The following is an 18,961-nucleotide window of genomic DNA, read 5'->3' on the forward strand; positions in this document are numbered from 1 at the left end:
CCCAAGTAGCTGCATAGTCTCTTGCCTCCTGCTTGCGCACTCAATCCTTCACACTCAGCATCTGCTACTTCACAATCGCAGGTATCATGTCGTGACGGCTGCGGCGGGGCTGCTTTTGGCCAAAAACGCACGGCCTCGCCTACGGGACGGCTAGCGCGAATCACTCGACGCTGTCTGTCTGGCAGCAGCCCTGAGTTGTCAGTTGACGACCTGCTCCGACTTGTCTCTCCAGCTCTAGAAGAAACGCCTTTCCCTTAGACAAAGCGCCCACACGTCACCCGCAAGTTGTTAGGGCCCCAGCTGCCGTCTGACGACCCCCTCGCGAAGCTCCTCCCTCCACCGACTCCCCGTGCACCATCCTAGACGGCTACACTAGCCACCCTCTATTACCTCACGCGTCTCTCCTCCATGTCGACCTGAGCCCTACGCTCTCCTGTGTCCGATCCACCGTGTGTGCGCCAGCAATCTAGTCCCCCATTGGCGCTCTTGAATTGCGACCTGTCCCCAAACGCCCCGAGGCCAGCCTCCATCTCGGACGCCCGTCTCTACAAGACCTCCGCAGCGCTTAACCTGGCCGTGGGCGCATTTCACCAACCATGAAGGGCTTTAGGCAAAGGGTCGTAAGTTGCCCGTCCTCCCAGTGGACCCTGGCAGCACACCGCACCGCCTTACCCCTCTCTATGCGCGGAGGCTAACATATCTAGTCCGAACAGCTCTCTCGAAGCAAGGATAGCAAGTCATCTAAGAAGAAGGACTCGTCTTCTGGAACTGCTTCGCCGTCGCTGGCTGCCTCCAACTCGCCCTCGGGCTCTGCTCAGGCCACGCCTTCCTCGTCGCAGACACAGCTCACCGATGCGCGAAGCAAGAGCCAGCCCGCCGCCGACGGCGCTTCCTCCAACATTGGGTCGCTACAACAGAACCCGCAGCCTTCGTCGGGTTCGCTTGCGGGTGGACCTCAATCTTTTGGTGGACAGGGCGTGATGAGTCCCGGTGTTGCTGGTAATGCCGGCGCTGCTGGTCCAGGCACGCCCTCTAGGTTGGGGCAGCCCCTTGCACCCAGCGTCGTCATCAGCCCAAGCGCGCCTGTGAGTACTTGCGCATCCATAGACACATTTTCGGTAGGCTAATCAATAATTCAGCATCCACCTCCTCCTGGCGCGGCCGAGACGATGCCCGGAGATCTTGCGCCGCCCAAGGCGGGTCAGAAGTCGGGAATATTCGACCGTCTTCAAGCGACGCCCAAGGACAACATCGAGGGCATGAGAACTCCGAAGAGGCAACACTCGTCGCGCTTCGACATCTCAGACCAGCGCCAGCGTGAACTGGAAAAGCTTCCTGGTTTTCACGAGGTGCCCCCGAACAAGAGGGAGGAACTCTTCATGCAGAAGATCGACCAATGCAACATCATCTTCGACTTCAACGATGCTAGTGGCGATATGAAATCAAAGGAGATCAAGCGTCTGGCCCTGCACGAGCTGCTCGACTATGTTGCCAACAACCGCCAGGTCATCACCGAGAAGATGTACCCTCGCGTCGTCGAGATGTTTGCAAAGAACCTGTTCCGACCCATCCCACCCCCGATGAACCCCCAAGGCGAGGCCTTTGATCCAGAAGAAGACGAGCCGGTGCTGGAAGTGGCGTGGCCGCACATACAGGTCGTTTACGAGTTCTTCCTTCGATTCATCGAAAGTCAGGACTTCAACACAAACATTGCCAAAGCGTACATAGACCACAGTTTCGTGCTCAACGTACGTATCTTGTCATCTGCTTGGTATCATCTGGCTAACGTGAGCAGCTGCTTGAGCTTTTCGATTCCGAAGACCCCAGAGAGCGCGACTTCTTGAAGACCACACTCCATCGCATTTACGGCAAATTCCTCAACCTCCGGTCCTACATCCGCCGTTCCATCAACAACGTCTTTTTCCAATTTATTTACGAGACAGAACGCTTCAACGGTATCGCCGAGCTTCTCGAAATTCTCGGTTCTATAATTAACGGTTTTGCTCTGCCATTGAAGGAAGAGCACAAGCTGTTCCTCACTAGGGTGCTTATTCCGCTTCACAAAGTCAAGAGTCTGAGCATGTACCATCCACAATTGGCGTATTGCATTGTCCAGTTCTTGGAAAAGGACGCGGCATTAACAGAAGAGGTAGGAACATACGCCAGATCCAATAGGCTAGGCTTACACGTTCAGGTTGTTTTGGGTCTTCTCCGATATTGGCCAAAGGTGAACAGTACCAAAGAGGTCATGTTCCTGAACGAGGTCGAGGACATCTTCGAGGTTATGGACCCCGCCGAGTTCGCAAAGGTACAAGAGCCGCTATTCAACCAGTTAGCCAAATCTGTCGCCAGTCCTCACTTCCAGGTCGCCGAGAGAGCATTGTACTTCTGGAACAACGAGTACTTCTGCAACCTTGTTAGCGACAACGTCGAAGTCATCTTGCCCATTATGTTCGCCCCGCTGTACGAAAACTCGAAGGGTCACTGGAACCGGTACGTATATGCACTCTGGTGAGACTACTTGCTTGCTGACTGTGCATTCAGAACAATCCATGGTATGGTGTACAATGCCATGAAGCTATTCATGGAAGTGAACCCTCAACTCTTCGATGACTGCTCACACGATTACGCCGAGTCACAAAACAATGCTACTCAAAGACAGCAAAGTCGACAGGATCGCTGGGATAAGCTTGCCAAGCTTGCCGAATCACGTTCAAACGGTACGGCAGAGAAATCAGCCGTCGATCCGATGCGCATGGACGACTCGGAGTCACGATTGGAGAACCTCCGCCTACAGGACGACGGAACAGCATCGAGAGAGAGGCGGCCGAAGGAGTATGAGCGTCAAGGCAGCCAAACCTCGGTACGTTGATTCTTAAGTCCCTAGAACTCTGGATGAGCATTCTCTGTGGCCGAATCGATGTACTCTTAATTCTATTCCTAGACTCCTAGGTTCTCTTCCTTGTTGTCCAAGACTTGCATTTCGATTCAGGTGGATCTGACGTGTTTGTGCTTTGCGCTTTTGTAGCGACGGCATCATACTTCGCAAGGGGAGCACCACGTTTCGTCAAGTGCTCGCCGCTCGGCTGGTCGACCGCGTAGCAACAGTCGCCCTAACTCTTCTTCTGGCCACGCCGCCTCGTCACGCGCACCAAATGGTCGTGCAAGGTCGAATTCTGGAGGCACAATCACTCGGGTCATTAGGTCTTGATTCTGGGGAGCATATCTTCTCTTCTCTTTTTGTCGTCTTGATTCATTGCTAGCCTGTTGCGGGCTGGACTGTAGTTGCGATATCAATGTGGTTTTATCTGGCATCAAAGCGTCGCGGTTTCTTTGGTTCTTCCCAAAACAACATGGACGTTTCACGTGGTGTTCCGGATGACGTTTTCTGTGGAAGATGACTGGATAGGAATTTCTTCATACTGATAGACGCGGAATATAAAGAATTTTTGAAGATGCCCCCTTTGTGTATGTGAAAGCGAATCAACGAAGAAAGACAAAAGAGAGGAGATATGGCAGACTACGCTGATAAGTAATCGTGAGCCCATTGCTATATGCTTATTTCCACAGAAAGCATCACCATTCACTCTGTTCGCCTTGATCCATGCGCGCTGGAAAGGTTGCAAGGGATCCCCATCTTCTCAAGCCGTACTATCTGCACACGGGGAGCCGCATAGTTTTCCATCCGACTCGCTTTCGAAGATCAAACTAGCCTCAAGGGGGTTCTCGGCTTTCGGAGCGCCAAGCCTGCCGAATTGGTGTTGACATTTGGAGAAGCATTTTGCATCGTAACATAGCAACAGCGAGTGAGGTCGAGGTCATTCAAATCACATGCTGAACATCTTCGAAGCAGGCTGAATTACATGTTCGTACGCCAGCTGCGCGCGAATCCATGCTATCTGGATCTAGCGTGGTGGTTGCAAAATCTGGCCAAGATAGTCCAGCGCCCGCCAGCAGTAAGACGAATGTAAAAGGAGAGCAATACAGTAGTGTAGCCAATAGCAAACATGCAATTCGCCTCGGTCTGCAATGTGTCGTAATTTGGACGTGCAACGGCGCGTTGGGCCCATCTGCGGGAGAGGCGGAAGACCCCAGCAGTCATTTCCGACCTCCTTTCCGGCGCAGCCAGAAAACAATTGCTGGCCCTTCATAACCTTTTGCGCATCACCTTCATTCACCTCAGTGTGAGATTTACTTCTTCACATTTTCTCGTCACTCCTTTACGCTTCGCCCTTGCTTGGTCGCGGTTGCCAGCTCTTCTTCTCCACGTTTCCCTTGTTTACCTAGTTCCTGGACTAGGCTCAACCCTTTAAATCCTTCCGACCAGGGCTTCCGAACAACACAACACCGACCTCATCGAAACCCATAATCATACACGCACACAATGGGTAACCCAGATTGGCTTGAAATCGGCGCGCCGACGCTCGACCGTCCCTTCGGCCTGGCACTATGGCCCATCTTCGAGAAGTGCTTCGAGCCCATCGCGGGCTACAAGCCCCAGGATTTCCGATTCGTACAAGGAGAGACACCGCTTTCGACTTTCAAGGTCTGCGTCGTGACGCTGATCGCATACTACATTACAATCTTTGGTGGACGGGAGCTTATGCGCAACCGTGAGCCCTTCAAGCTCAACTTCCTCTTCAAGGTGCACAACTTTTACCTCACGGCAATCAGCGGCACTCTATTGCTCCTTTTCGCTGAGCAACTGATCCCCACGGTTGCCAGGAAGGGTCTTTTCTTCGCCATCTGTGACCACGAGGGTGGATGGACCGACAAGCTGGTCATTCTCTACTACGTAAGTGCTTACGTTGCATGCTGCTTGAGAATTCGACTGACAAGCACAGCTTAACTACCTCACCAAGTTTTTGGAGTTGATCGACACCTGCTTCTTGTTCCTGAAGAAGAAGCCATTGAGTATGTACACCAATCTGGCTTCGAGGTTGCATTGCTAACAAGCCCAGCTTTCCTCCACACTTACCACCATGGCGCGACCGCTCTCCTCTGCTACACCCAGCTCATCGGTCACACCCCTGTCTCATGGCCTGTCATCACTCTCAACCTGGCTGTCCACGTCGTCATGTACTGGTACTACTTCCAGAGCGCGCGAGGCATCCGCATCTGGTGGAAGAAGTACATCACCATTGGCCAGATCACCCAATTCGTTCTCGATATCGGTATGTTTCCCACCTGCTCACGCATGGGTCATAAAGAAAGCAACTGACCGCCTCCAGGCTTCATCTACTTTGCCTCGTGGACCTACTTCACAAGCACCTACTGGCCGCACCTGCCCAACATGGGCAAGTGTGCTGGTGAGGAGTTTGCTGCTATCTCGGGCATTTGCATCATCACGTCGTACCTGTTCCTCTTCCTCGCCTTCTACTTCGCCACGTACAAGAAGCCAGTGCCCAAGGGCCGTCGCAGGGCTACAAGCGCGTTGATTGAGATGAAGGATGAGAAGTTGCCGACTGTTGGTGAAGCTCGCAGGCGGCTCTCGACCTCGCGTGTTGTCTCCACTAACGGTGTTGCTACAGGAGCTTCACCCAATGGCACACCCAACGGACGTGCGACCCGCAGCCGCAAGGCATAAGCTCGACAGTCCAGAGGATCTGCGGAGCGCCGTGCGGCAGATGGAGCTTTTTGAAGCATTGGACGATGCCCAACGCCCCCTTGCCGTCGAAGCAGTCAAAGTACTCTGCAGTCACACTTGACGCAGCGTGTTATGATCTTCAGCTGTTGCAAGATTTTAGGTGCCAACTACCAGACCCTGAAATAACTCGTCAACAGGAGCCACCTTTTGGCCAGGCTTCTTAGCAATTCGTTCTTGGCACGACATCACCCTGGAGGGTTACAATTTTCTATCTTCTTGTAATTGCTATGTGTGGGGATAAACACTTTGGTGTAGCCCCGTGTTACGATAAAAGCATGTAAGAGCATGGTTGGTCGGATCGCGTTACGACAACTCCGGTGTTGGTCTTTGGCTTTGGTATGGGCGGTATAGCACGTTGTAGCAAATACTTGAACGAAAGATAATGCATAATCGTCAATGATTCGTCTCCTGTGTTCCAGGTGTGTAGTGTGCGGGCATCGGAAGAAGACAGGGCTGATGTGGGGAAGCCTAGGCGGATTACACGTGCAATAGCGAGAGGAGACAGCGTGCCGGAAGCTCAGTGATCGGCTGCAGCCCCATGTAGCGGCTTCTGTCGTTAGCCTTGACCTGGAACCATCGTGATGGCCCCAACTCGTCGCAATGCGTCGGAATCTTTTGTGAGAAGGCTCAGTGTGTCTCAATCCGTTTCGCACTCACTACGACGGAAGCTTGAGCTGCTTAGACAGTGCATGGGGTTGCTCGGAATTGAGTGCCAAGAAGCATGTGTGGCGTGGACTGGGTGGATCATTGGTGACATGTGATAGGATTGACATGTGAGAATCACGGCTTTGTGGTGATCCCCAATTTGCTGCCGGGCGTCTCGCGCTGTCATCCCTCGAACCTTGCCTTCCGATCAACCATGCGATAAGCGACGATTCCACTCTTTGCGACCGTCATCCAGAGCTTCTCTTCCGTGTTACATGTCCCTGTCGACTCGCATCCCCTTGAACGACATCATCGCGTCCTCGAATTCGCACTTGGGCGTCCGATTACGCTTCCGCGGAGGAGAATACCCTTTCGAGACGCTCCTTCCGCACCGTCATTGGGCATTGCGACGGCTTTCACGGACATAGCGTAACTCGAAACGACTTCTACCACGAGTCGCAGCGATACAGTTGGGTGTGGTTTGCGCCCAGACAAACGTGGGGTAGGGCTGGTCGGATTATAAACGTCACGCTCCTGCGAATCTCCTACAATGGAGCAGGAACGACCACTCCAGCGTGCCCCGCCGCCTGCATACACACAACACGAGCCCGAATCGCTGCATCTCCCTTCGGTACCGACGCATATTCCAAGCCATGTCTCTGATCACGCAAGGCTACCGGGCATCAAGTCCCTGGACCTGCCCGACACCAAAGCGCGTCATACTCCACACAACTCGATAGAATTCAGCCCGCGATCGCAGTACGATGCGTCGCAATGGGGCAGGTTGCCAATGCCAAACCATGCGACTTTCCCAAGAGCGCCAGAGAGCCTACCGCGTGAGGACATGGGAAGCCCTATGGATACAGCGAGTGTGCGCAGCGAGAACACGAACAGGCGGGAGACAAGTGTCAGTATGGATGATCCCGATGTAAGGCTGGCAGCCGAGGCGCTCAGTGGACTCGGGAATCCAGGTATGTAGTCATGCCGTTGTGGTTACTGTCTATGATGCTGGTAACATATTGACTGACTATCGCAGACTTTGTTCGCTCGCCGACAGCACGATCCCTTACGCTCTCTGCCCGCGAATCTACAACTGAGCCTCCTGAACCGCTCCTCTCCCTGATCACGTCGAACCACCCATGGCTTGGGAGCGGTATCAACGGCTCTATCTCAGCCTATAATACGACTAAAGGATACACTCCGCGACTCGTCCAATACGGCGCTGAGCTCATCGAGCGCAACATTGGATCGCCAATGGTCAATACGGTGTCATCTGTGGGTAGAAGGACAGGCATGGAGAAGAGTTTGCGACGATACCTGGGAGACAGACGACCCAGCGACCTCGAGCAAGGTGATGGCGAGAGTTCCAGAAGTAAGAGGCAAAGGATTGCTAGTCCGGCAGACGATGCCATGGATGTCGACGACGCGCTTGCGGCAGCGTCACGAACTAGAGGCGGTTCACAATCATCATGCACCGAGTCGCTTCCTGCATACGATGATCAGCGCTCTCCAAACTATGAAGAGGCAGTCTTCTCTGGACAGAACACGTCGCAAAAATCGCCAGAACAACGCTCAAACACCCCGCAAGATCGGCGCGTGAACTGGTCCACGCAGCTTATCATGACCACCTCCGGTCTCGGTGTCGCGCTATCGGAGACATCCCTACGCTCCTTGAAGCTTTGCCTTGGCCTCCTTCGCGGTGCGACGACTCACATCGACTCCGTCATGCGCGCGCTCAAGCTTGTGCTTGAAGAGTACGAAACCGCCCTCAACAATCAAAGGCAGTCGGGCAGCCAAGATGAGAAGACGCAACTCAATGGCAACATGGCCCAAATGGGCCTTGCCGACACCGCGGACAAAGACGACCAAGTCCGCAAGATTGCCGACCGTATCAAGGCCCTATCGTCTGATATCTGGCAAACGCTGCAATCCGTCGTTCAATCGGTTTCCCGCTATACGGGCGGTGCTCTCCCGCAAAACGCCCAGACAGTCGTTCGCACTCAATTACTCTCTGTACCTCAGAGATGGCAGCTCGCGGGTCGCAATGCGAACAATGAGCACGCGGGGGGCGATGAGGTTAGAGGCGCAAACCGCATGTTGGCGTTTGCTAAGGAAGGATTGGATATGATGGGTCAGATTACCACTGTTGTTGATGGTACGGTACAGAGTGCAGAGAGTTGGCTTGCCCGTATTGGACGGAGGCCGCAGGGTGAGTCGAGCAGTGCTGGTGGTCAGAGTCAAGAGCGGAGGGAGAAGACGCCAGCTGCACTTGAAGCCGGTATGCAGGTGGATGAGAAGAGGTAGGTGTGAGACATTCAGGCTTTTGGGCGAGTGTCTGGTATTAAGGATTGGGAGTAACTGGGTATGTTATGATGAGGATAGGAAGGGAAGACGAAGATGTATGAATTGGCGAAGACGGACGGATTGAAACAGGATGCACTTTTGGACCTACGACTACAACATACCCAAACAATAGTTTCCTTGTGTCAGTTTCGACTTTGGTATGTATGGCACGGCGTCGCAATGGAGGGATGTGTTGTCTTGGGGTGGAGGTTGTCTTTCTATCGTTCGTTTCGCGACGGTCATGACATTTCGCAAAAAGCTGCAGTGCTGTTTTATTTTGTACTCTTCAATGTAACATTTCAGATCAATTGTTTAGTTGTGAATCTCCACAGTCTAGATGCTGTCATCCTCTGAGCTGCCACTTGTAACGAGTTCAGGAAGGACTGAAAAAAGAATATCTGGGCCTTTGTCTACTAAAAGTAAGATGCATGGTGTGGGTATCTTTGAGCTGTTTGTGATGTGTCTATATCTGTTCGCATCTGAACTTGCGACTCGTTATTCGTGATCTTGGTTGCGAAAGGATTGTTTGTTATGCATAGTTTAAGAGAGTCTGATTCATGATGGCTGGTGTTCTATACATTTGCGCTATATTTCCACACAATACCGGATCGTAACGCAACTATTGACGAGGTCTGGGATTGAGTTTATACCTCCCACGAGCATGCCTACGCATCCTGTGGTACAGAATTACAGATGGAATATAGTATCTTCCTACCATCCAACCAGTCAGGTATGCACGCTGCAATAGTTTCCTGGTCGGGGAATTCTGACTCGAGTACGTGTTTACACGCTAGAACGAGGCAACGTATACGTAATAGCAAGAGACCGGTCAATATATCATTGGCTATCTGGGTGTGACTGGCTAGTGACAGCACCTCGTATTTGTAATCGCGAAGTACGACCGAGCGGACAAAATGTAATGGGCCCATGTATGCTCGTGCACTATGATGAGGCGGTACAGGGTACCGAGAAACTCAACGAACTACTTTTTTGTGGGGTGACATTGGAGACATGCGGGATTTAAAGATGAGATCTGGAGATATGGATATGAGTTAAATGTATAATGAATACCGAGTTGATCCGGAGTATAGTGAGTTTGGAGGCGGGTGGAGGGTTGGTGTCAGAGTCTGTTGATGATTGGAAGGTCTGAACAACGGACATAGTAGACATGTAAGCGGTTCTTGAAATGATACTTGATGATCCTACAGTTATATTGACGCCATAATCTCGAACGAAGGGAAGCAACTCAATCCCAACCTCAGTTAAACACAATTGTTGGTTGCATTGCTCAATCTTTGTATTGCTTTGGGTTCCTTCTGGAGCGAACAAAGAAAATTGTTAAAGCAGTGGAATGTATAGAGCGGGATAGATGCCCAGTGCCTTCGCGATATGCCTTGTAGGTCACTTCGTATTCTGCGAGTCTGTCGTATCTGAACTGGCCGTATTTGATGTAGAGTTTTCCGATGTGTTGGAATTTGCAGATGTACTGGACGGCGCTGGCGTTTGTGACTGCTGGGCAGGCTGTTGCGTGTTTGCTTGACTTGACGAAGGTGCGCTCGACAATTGGAAGGGAGCGAATCGAATAGGCGGAAAAGACATATTGAAGGCAAAGTCAAGGAGTCCAGAAGTCTATCAACGATATGTGCAGTATCCCGGATAAAATGCAGGTAGAAAAGGAGTCAGTACACAGTTTTGATAAAGCTTCAATACAACCGCCATAAATACTACCTTATATGTAAGTAACCGTACCCATCATACCTCAGGATAGCTCATCATCGCAAGGAAAACGAACAAAGCGAAAAGCGCACGAGATGCCTGTAAGATTGATTCACAATGGCTTTGCTGATGCTTTCTCGGTGAGCTTTCAGAGTACACTCATGATAAGTCTGCCTTATCGATGGCTGAAACTCCTCGCAAGCAGAGCCAATAACAGTTAGATTTCCTGGATAAATGAGGCGCTTTCACATGACTTCGCGTTGTGTAGTTCGCGATCGTAGTCAGTATGACGCATCAACGCTTAGCTTCTCGTGTTGATTACTCAGGCCCCAACTGTTACTGGTTGGAAACACCATGGTAGGCTTTGAGCTGAAGTCTGCAGAGGTGGATAAGGGTGTCGGCTCGTATTGTTTCGAGACATCTGAAGCCAATATCGATGCTGCGATGCTCGGAGCCTTTTGTGGTAACTAATGTGTCTGTGTTGGTGCAGTTCTAGTAGTATAAGCTACACTTGTTCGTAGAGGCGCGATTTTGGACTTCCAAGTGGGTTCGGTATAATGATGGTGGAAAAAACGTTTCCGTGTACTGAGGTAGCAACGGCAACTATGGCGATAAGAGAAAGATGATTAGTATGTCTGCGTTATGCTTGTCAAGCAATGTCGTTATTTGATTAGCGCTCGTGCACTGCACTAACGGAAAGAATGCCATAGACACGATAGTGCTGACCTGCTCTGCAACGTGGAACTGCATATGCACAAGATGCGTGAATACTGTGATAAGACGCTGCGATGGTGTGTTGATTCTCGAGAGTTTATTGGCACACCTTGGGAACCGGTGTCGGATCTGGAAAGCAACAAGCGGTCTAAAATTAGTCGGTGCGGCTGAAGCGAAATTGTTCAAGTCGGAAAAAAGCGCGGTGAAGACACGTTAATTCTGGACCAAGATAGGAATTGGCATAGGCAGCGACAATTGATATGAGTCGGTGTGAGCCGTTGTGTGCGATGCAACCATGACAGGGCCCTTGCTGCAGATCAGAAGGTTGAGATGCATCGAAGATTCATGCTGGCGTCTAGAATGAGCGAGAATGAGTCGAAAAAGGGCGTAGTCGGGTTGCCGAAGTAGTTGCCGGTAGCCCGCGGCGGAACACCGACGCCAAGATAGGGCAACGTGCAGTCGAGACGTACCCCTAGGGCTGAGCGATCGATGCTGGGAGTCGAGTCGTCGAGTGTTCAGAAAGTGGGGAGTCCAAGGAGGACGAGGAATCGGGCACTGTTCTAGGTTACCGGTCGCATGGGAACATGGTGACCGCGACGACTCCTGTTCCTAACGGGATGGAGACCAACGTGGAAAGGGCGGACGCAGGTGGTGTCGGCCCGTTGGTGTGCAACGGCGGAGTGAAGGGGTCGGAGCCAAGGCGCTGAATGCAGAAGGCTTACAAACTCGCTGTGGAGACAAGTGGAGCAAAAAGCAGGCAAGCAATCACGCCTAGCGGAGTCAAGCTACTCCACGAGATTGTTCTCGTTTGATCCTCCTCAACAACTGCGCGCGCGAGGCATCACTATGAGCCATGTTTGTAGTCTCTGCGCCCGAGGCTTCACCTACTGAGTTTGTTGCACCATGACGTCGGCGAGCTGGTATACAGATATTCCCACTAGCAACCATTCCCGGCGCTGAGCCGCATAGCGTTGGTACAGCGGTGCTTTCTCGCGTCTGCCCAGAGATCTCAGCGTCATGCATGGCGGAATCTAACCGAATTGCATGCAAAATGACTGTGCCGTCGATCAAGGTGTAGCGGAGTGAGTGGATTGCGCGTTATGATACACACGACTATCTCCGTGCGAACAAGTCCGCTGAAGAATGATGGGACATCAAACTTACTTGTTGCAGACCCGCGGCCTGATAGCTGCGACAATAAGAGATCTACCCTAGCCGCACCCGGCGCCATCTCTGCAGGATTGTGCCCTTGACTCCTTTCGGAACTAGTTGCTCTTATCTCCGAGTCGTGTACTGTTTTCTTATTTTATTTAGCCGTTGCGACATCCCTCGGCGCCCTTCTGTTGTTCGTTTGCTTTTCTTGTTCGACATCTCCATACGTTCCTTATAATTCGCTTCTTTTCCGGGCCTGCAGAAGTGTGAGACACCGCCTCTGTCCGCACCGGTTCGCAACCGTTCAAGTGAAACGCAGGGTGCGCCCTGTACCGCAGTCGCAGCCATGGATAACGCCAGCGCTCCCCAGCATACACAGATCCAAGAGCACACCGAAGGCACCACCTTTGAGGCAATTCACCCCAATCGCAACCATACTCACCGTGATGACGCCAGCGTCAGGACTGCGTCCATTACCGACAGCACTGCGCGCAATTCGGCAAACAACGAAAAGGGTTTCAGCAATGTTACGGGTGGGGTCGACATCCAACGTGCCGAGGCTGACTTTGCCGAACTATCAAAAGAGCTCTCTCGTGCTAGCAACATTTCGCGCCGATTGAGTCGCGTACAGAGCAAGCAGAGTCGCAAAGGCGACGTCGTCACAGACGTAGAAAAGGCCACTGTTGAGGGCTCCGAGTCCTCGGATGAGCCTTTCGATCTCGAAGCCACTCTGCGTGGTGGTAAAGATGAGGAAGAGGCAGCAGGCATCAAGTCGAAGCGTATTGGTGTTGTGTGGGACGGTCTCACCGTCAGCGGTATCGGTATGGTTACCTTGCATCATCTGCATTGGAAACACGTGCTAATTGTCCCATAGGTGGTGTAAAGAACTACGTCAAGACCTTCCCCGACGCCTTCGTATCATTCTTCAATGTCTTCGAAACCGCCGCCAGCATCCTCGGCCTCGGCAAGAAGGGCAAGGAGTTCGACATCCTGAAAGACTTCAAGGGTGTTGTTAAGCCTGGCGAGATGGTGCTGGTTCTAGGCAAGCCAGGAAGTGGATGTACTACATTCCTCAAGGTCATCAGCAACCAGCGATACGGATACACAAAGGTAGACGGAAACGTATTATACGGTCCATTCGATGCAGACTTCTTTGAGAAGAGATATCGAGGAGAGGCTGTATACTGCGAGGAGGACGAGAACCATCACCCTACCCTCACCGTCGGACAAACACTTGATTTCGCGCTAGAGACCAAGGTACCAGGAAAGCGCCCGGCCGGACTCTCCAGACAAGACTTCAAGGAGAAGGTCATTGACCTCATGCTCAAGATGTTCAACATTGAGCACACCCGCAACACTATTGTCGGCAACCCCTTCGTTCGTGGTGTCAGTGGAGGAGAGAGGAAGCGTGTTTCGATTGCCGAGACCATGATCACTGGTGCTTCTCTGATGAGCTGGGACAACTCTACAAGAGGATTGGATGCCTCGACTGCTGTCGACTATGCGCGTTCGCTTAGGGTGCTGACAAACATCTACAAGACCACAACTTTCGTATCCCTCTACCAGGCTTCCGAGAACATCTACAAGTGCTTCGACAAGGTCATGGTCATCGACAGTGGCCGACAAGTATACTTTGGACCTGCCCAAGAAGCTCGCGCGTATTTCGAGGGTCTCGGCTTCTTGGAGAAGCCCCGTCAGACAACCCCCGACTACCTCACTGGTTGCACAGATCCTTTTGAGCGCGAGTTCAAGCCCGGCATGAGCGAGAAGGATGTTCCTTCTACCCCTGAAGCGCTTGCTGAAGCTTTCAAGCAATCCGAGACCGCGGCTAGGCTCGATGCCGAAATGGTAGCCTACAAGGCACAGATGGATCAGGAGAAGCATGTCTATGACGACTTCCAGCTTGCCGTCAAGGAATCAAAACGCCACGCGCCCCAGAAGTCCGTTTACTCGATTCCGTTCTATCTCCAGGTCTGGGCTTTGGCCAAGCGCCAGTTCTTGCTCAAATGGCAGGACAAGTTCGCCCTTGTTGTCTCTTGGATTACTTCCATCTCTATTGCTATCATCACCGGTACCGTGTGGCTCGACCTTCCTGATACCTCCGCAGGTGCTTTCACCCGTGGTGGTGTGCTCTTCATTGCTCTCCTCTTCAACGCTTTCCAGGCTTTCTCCGAATTGGCATCCACTATGTTAGGCAGACCCATTATTAACAAACATCGCGCCTTTACATTCCACCGACCGTCAGCCCTTTGGATAGCACAGATTGGTGTTGATCTACTGTTTGCATCCGTGCAGATTCTAGTCTTCTCCATCATTGTATACTTTATGACGAACCTGGTGCGAGATGCTGGAGCTTTCTTCACATTCGCATTGGTCATCATCACTGGATATCTGGCTATGACACTGTTCTTCCGAACGGTTGGATGTCTTTGTCCAGACTTCGATGTTGCAATCCGTCTAGCTGCTACGATTATAACACTGTTCGTACTCACCTCCGGTTATCTTATCCAGTGGCAGTCCGAGCAAGTCTGGCTTCGGTGGATCTTCTACATCAACGCTTTGGGATTGGGATTCTCTGCTCTCATGATGAACGAGTTCAGCCGCCTGGATTTGACTTGTGCCGGTAGTTCTCTGGTTCCTTCTGGACCTGGCTACGACAACCTTGACGCCCAGGTTTGCACTCTGCCTGGTAGTGAAGCTGGTAACCCCATCGTATCTGGTACCAACTACATCAAGACATCCTTCTCATGGGATCCTTCAGACCTCTGGATGCACTATGGTATCATGGTCGCCCTCATCGTCGGATTCCTTCTCGCCAACGCCTTCCTCGGAGAGTTCGTCAAGTGGGGTGCTGGTGGACGTACCGTCACCTTCTTCGTTAAGGAGAACAAGGAACTCAAGGAATTGAATGCCAAGTTGCAAGAGAAGCGCGACAAGCGTAACCGCAAGGAAGACAGCAGCGACCAGGGCTCGGACCTCAACATTGCTTCTAAGGCTGTTCTCACTTGGGAGGATCTTTGCTACGACGTTCCTGTCCCTAGCGGAGAGCTCCGTCTGCTCAACAACATCTACGGATATGTCAAGCCCGGCCAACTGACAGCCCTCATGGGTGCTTCTGGTGCTGGAAAGACCACGCTTCTCGATGTGCTAGCTAACCGCAAGAATATTGGTGTCATCAGTGGTGACAAGCTTGTTGATGGAAAGGTTCCCGGTATTGCCTTCCAGCGAGGAACTGCCTACGCTGAACAGCTTGACGTTCACGAGCCTGCTACAACGGTCCGCGAGGCACTCCGCTTCTCTGCTGACTTGCGACAACCGTACGAGACTCCTCAAGCTGAGAAGTACGCCTACGTCGAGGAGGTCATCGCCTTGTTGGAAATGGAAGATATCGCAGACGCTATCATTGGTGATCCTGAAAGTGGACTTGCTGTCGAACAACGCAAACGTGTCACTATCGGTGTCGAGCTCGCGGCCAAGCCTGAGCTCCTGCTTTTCTTGGACGAGCCTACCTCCGGTCTCGACTCGCAGAGCGCTTTCAACATTGTTCGTTTCCTTCGCAAACTTGCCGCCGCCGGTCAAGCCATCTTGTGCACAATCCATCAGCCTAACTCTGCTCTCTTTGAGAACTTCGACCGTCTGTTACTCCTCCAAAGGGGTGGTCAATGTGTCTACTTCGGTGACATTGGCAAGGACGCCCACGTTCTCCTAGGGTACTTCCATCGTCACGGTGCTGACTGTCCACCCGATGCCAACCCCGCTGAGTGGATGCTCGATGCTGTTGGTGCTGGTTCTGCTCCTCGTATCGGCGACAAGGACTGGGCTGATGTCTGGCGGGATTCTGAAGAATTTGCCGAGGTCAAGCGCCACATTGTTGAGGTCAAGGAAGAGCGCATGGCTGCCGTTGGTTCTGCCGAACCAGTTGACCAGCAGGAGTACGCTACACCACTGTCTTACCAGATCAAGCAGGTTATCAAACGCCAGAATCTCTCTTTCTGGCGTACTCCCAACTATGGTTTCACTCGTCTCTTCAACCACGTCATCATCGCTCTGCTCACAGGTCTCATGTACCTCCAGCTTGACGACTCTCGAGCATCTCTGCAATACCGCGTCTTCATCATCTTCCAGGTCACCGTTCTGCCTGCCCTGATTCTCGCTCAGGTCGAACCCAAGTACGCCATCCAGCGTATGATCTCTTTCCGCGAGCAAATGTCCAAGGCATACAAGACGTTCCCCTTCGCCTTGTCTATGGTTGTTGCCGAGATGCCGTACAGCGTCCTCTGCGCTGTCTGCTTCTTCCTTCCGCTTTACTACATTCCCGGATTGAACTCGGACAGCTCCCGCGCCGGATACCAATTCTTCATTGTGCTCATCACAGAGGTCTTCTCCGTCACTTTGGCTCAGGCGATTGCTGCACTGACACCATCTCCATTCATCGCTTCCTACGTCAACCCTTTTATCATCATCATCTTCGCCCTCTTCTGTGGTGTCACGATCCCTAAGCCCCAGATTCCCAAGTTTTGGCGCGTGTGGCTCTACGAGCTTAACCCGTTCACCCGCCTCATTGGTGGCATGGTTGTCACGGAACTCCACGACCTCTCTGTCCAATGTACACCCGGCGAGTACAACCAGTTCAACGCCCCACAGGGCCAGGACTGCGGATCGTACATGAGTGACTTCTTCTCCAACGGCGCGCCTGGTTATATCCTCGACAATGCCACCTCCGCCTGCAACTACTGCGCCTACAAGGTCGGCGACGAGTTCTACCAGCCGCTCGGGTACGAGTTCAGCAACAGGTGGAGGGATCTAGGTATCTTTGCTGCATTCATTGCTAGCAACTTGGTTATCCTTTTCGTTGCTGCAAAGTACCTCAACTTCAACCGCAGATAAGCGCCCTGCTTGGAGCTCGACATGTATATTATGCTACGGTCTTACGACAACCTTTTTACTTGTGGGTACTTTATGACCCGCACTCTGCTTGAGAGATGCAGTATACAATCCCGCCGCGGCCTTGGCTGCATCGACATTGTTTACGCTTCTCATGGTACTACGTGTTCCTTGCGATACCACATCATCTTGTTTAAAAGCATTCTCCATCATGCATCATAGATTTACATTTTGGATATCCCATTGGGCGGCGTTTGCTTTCCTACCAGCACTCCACCTGCGCGACATCTTCACATAGTACATACATAATCCTAGTCTTTTATTACAACGTCACCGCATATTCGTGTTTCAAAAATCTATGACTTGTGAACTGATGCTGTTGTTATGCCACTCTATGGATCAATTTTCTTTGTTGAATCGTTGATGTATGACATTTCTGCTTCACGACTGCTCATTCTAGAAACTCCCTTTGAGACATTGTTCTGCATTGTTTCCATGGCTGCTGCCCGTCTTGTAAACTCTCTCGTGATCTTAGCTACCTGCTCTTTGCATCGTTACAATTAGCCGCACAATTTCATCTACATTCTTTCTTAGTAGTGCACCTATCTGCAACCTACATTCTATCGTATCATGGCACCGGCGGCGCAAGATCGCAGAAAAGTACATACTGTCACTACCACAATACGCAAGCAACATGGGAGTGAGGCTGCAACTGCGGATGATACCTTGGATACTACCAATGGCGCAGCGAAGGAGTCATCGCCGTCCAAGACAACAGACTCGTACCGCAGTAGTTCAGCCTTCAACTGGCCATCTGCCACACCTGACGTGCACGTTACCCGCCACTTTCTTATCCCTCAAATACAAGGTATTATACCTGGTATACGCTACGCACTACATGTTGACAACGCTTCACCCTCAAGTCCCCATTCACTTCGACCTTCCCATGACGTAACGTCAACAGTACCGATGATGCTACTGACATCTGCACCTCCACCACCCCGCCACTCGAAATACCCCCGCATCTCGCCTCCGGGATTTCTCTATCCAGAAGAGATCGTACCGCATACAGCTATATCAGCACAAACCTCGAATCCACTGCAATATCAAGATTCTGTTCGGCACAACAAGAGCCCGTATCATTCGGACATTATGAGCCGAATGGACTACGAACTGTCGTACCTACCCACAGGCTACAAGTTACTCTTCGTTGGTACGCTGGCTATCATGGTACTAGGAGTCGTGTGGGCAGTTATGGTTTGGGTGGTTAATGCGTGGATGGACATGAGGAGTATAACAAACAAGGGAAAAACAACCAGGAAGAGGAGAGCAAAGAGCATGGGTGAAGAGAAGAGACCGATTGACAAAGTGAGCAAGTACGCGCATCGACATGGCGGTAGCGACGAGACATGGGTTGACACGACAACGAATATGGACATGGACAGTGATAGCGCTGTCACGTCGGCAGCCCAGGTCCCATTCTCGTATTTGGGAAACAACGGGCATATTGGTGAGAACATTGAGATGAAGTACAGACCCCGAAACAGGACATCTCAGTTCAACCGTCCGCGGAGCCAGCCAATTCACACCGAAGCTCGAGATCGCACACACACTTTTCATCGCCGCATACCCTCCCCACCATCAGCAAACCCACGATCCAACCATCCGCCTACTCCAACAGTCCGCGCTCGGCACTCTCCGACTCCGTCCGTGGCCTCATCGCCAGTGAATCCTTTCCTAGATCCATCTCCCAACGGCCCCCTTCAACCAGGTACAGGCGGCGTACTAGTAAAGCGTACTTCTTCGGAGTGGAAAACTGAACGAGCAGCCTTCTTCGCCACCAAGACTGCGACTTCAACC

The 18,961-nt window shown here is 52.0% G+C and overlaps 4 protein-coding genes across 4 annotated transcripts; all 4 read left to right on the forward strand.

Moving 5' to 3' along the window:
* Positions 1–596: 596 nt before the first annotated feature.
* Positions 597–2,872, forward strand: PPP2R5D (Serine/threonine-protein phosphatase 2A 56 kDa regulatory subunit delta isoform; the record flags this gene model as incomplete). Its single annotated transcript, XM_051731606.1, has 6 exons — positions 597–620; positions 705–1,085; positions 1,140–1,748; positions 1,796–2,149; positions 2,195–2,493; positions 2,545–2,872. 6 exons carry the CDS (start codon positions 597–599, stop codon positions 2,870–2,872), a joined length of 1,995 nt encoding a protein of 664 aa, XP_051588564.1.
* Positions 2,873–4,384: 1,512 nt separating this feature from the next.
* J4E82_005340 (uncharacterized protein) lies at positions 4,385–5,587 on the forward strand (the record flags this gene model as incomplete). Its single annotated transcript, XM_051731607.1, has 4 exons — positions 4,385–4,795; positions 4,845–4,914; positions 4,962–5,174; positions 5,232–5,587. The coding sequence occupies 4 exons, from the start codon at positions 4,385–4,387 to the stop codon at positions 5,585–5,587; spliced, it is 1,050 nt and encodes a 349-aa protein (XP_051588565.1).
* A 1,255-nt stretch (positions 5,588–6,842) lies between these two features.
* J4E82_005341 (uncharacterized protein) lies at positions 6,843–8,596 on the forward strand (the record flags this gene model as incomplete). Its single annotated transcript, XM_051731608.1, has 2 exons — positions 6,843–7,263; positions 7,329–8,596. The coding sequence occupies 2 exons, from the start codon at positions 6,843–6,845 to the stop codon at positions 8,594–8,596; spliced, it is 1,689 nt and encodes a 562-aa protein (XP_051588566.1).
* Positions 8,597–12,563: 3,967 nt separating this feature from the next.
* J4E82_005342 (uncharacterized protein) lies at positions 12,564–17,104 on the forward strand (the record flags this gene model as incomplete). Its single annotated transcript, XM_051731609.1, has 2 exons — positions 12,564–13,038; positions 13,092–17,104. The coding sequence occupies 2 exons, from the start codon at positions 12,564–12,566 to the stop codon at positions 17,102–17,104; spliced, it is 4,488 nt and encodes a 1,495-aa protein (XP_051588567.1).
* Positions 17,105–18,961: the final 1,857 nt, after the last annotated feature.

Source organism: Alternaria postmessia (assembly GCF_024291825.1).
Source record: "Alternaria postmessia strain BMP 2775 chromosome Unknown scaffold_28, whole genome shotgun sequence".
Classification (NCBI taxonomy): domain Eukaryota; kingdom Fungi; phylum Ascomycota; class Dothideomycetes; order Pleosporales; family Pleosporaceae; genus Alternaria; species Alternaria postmessia.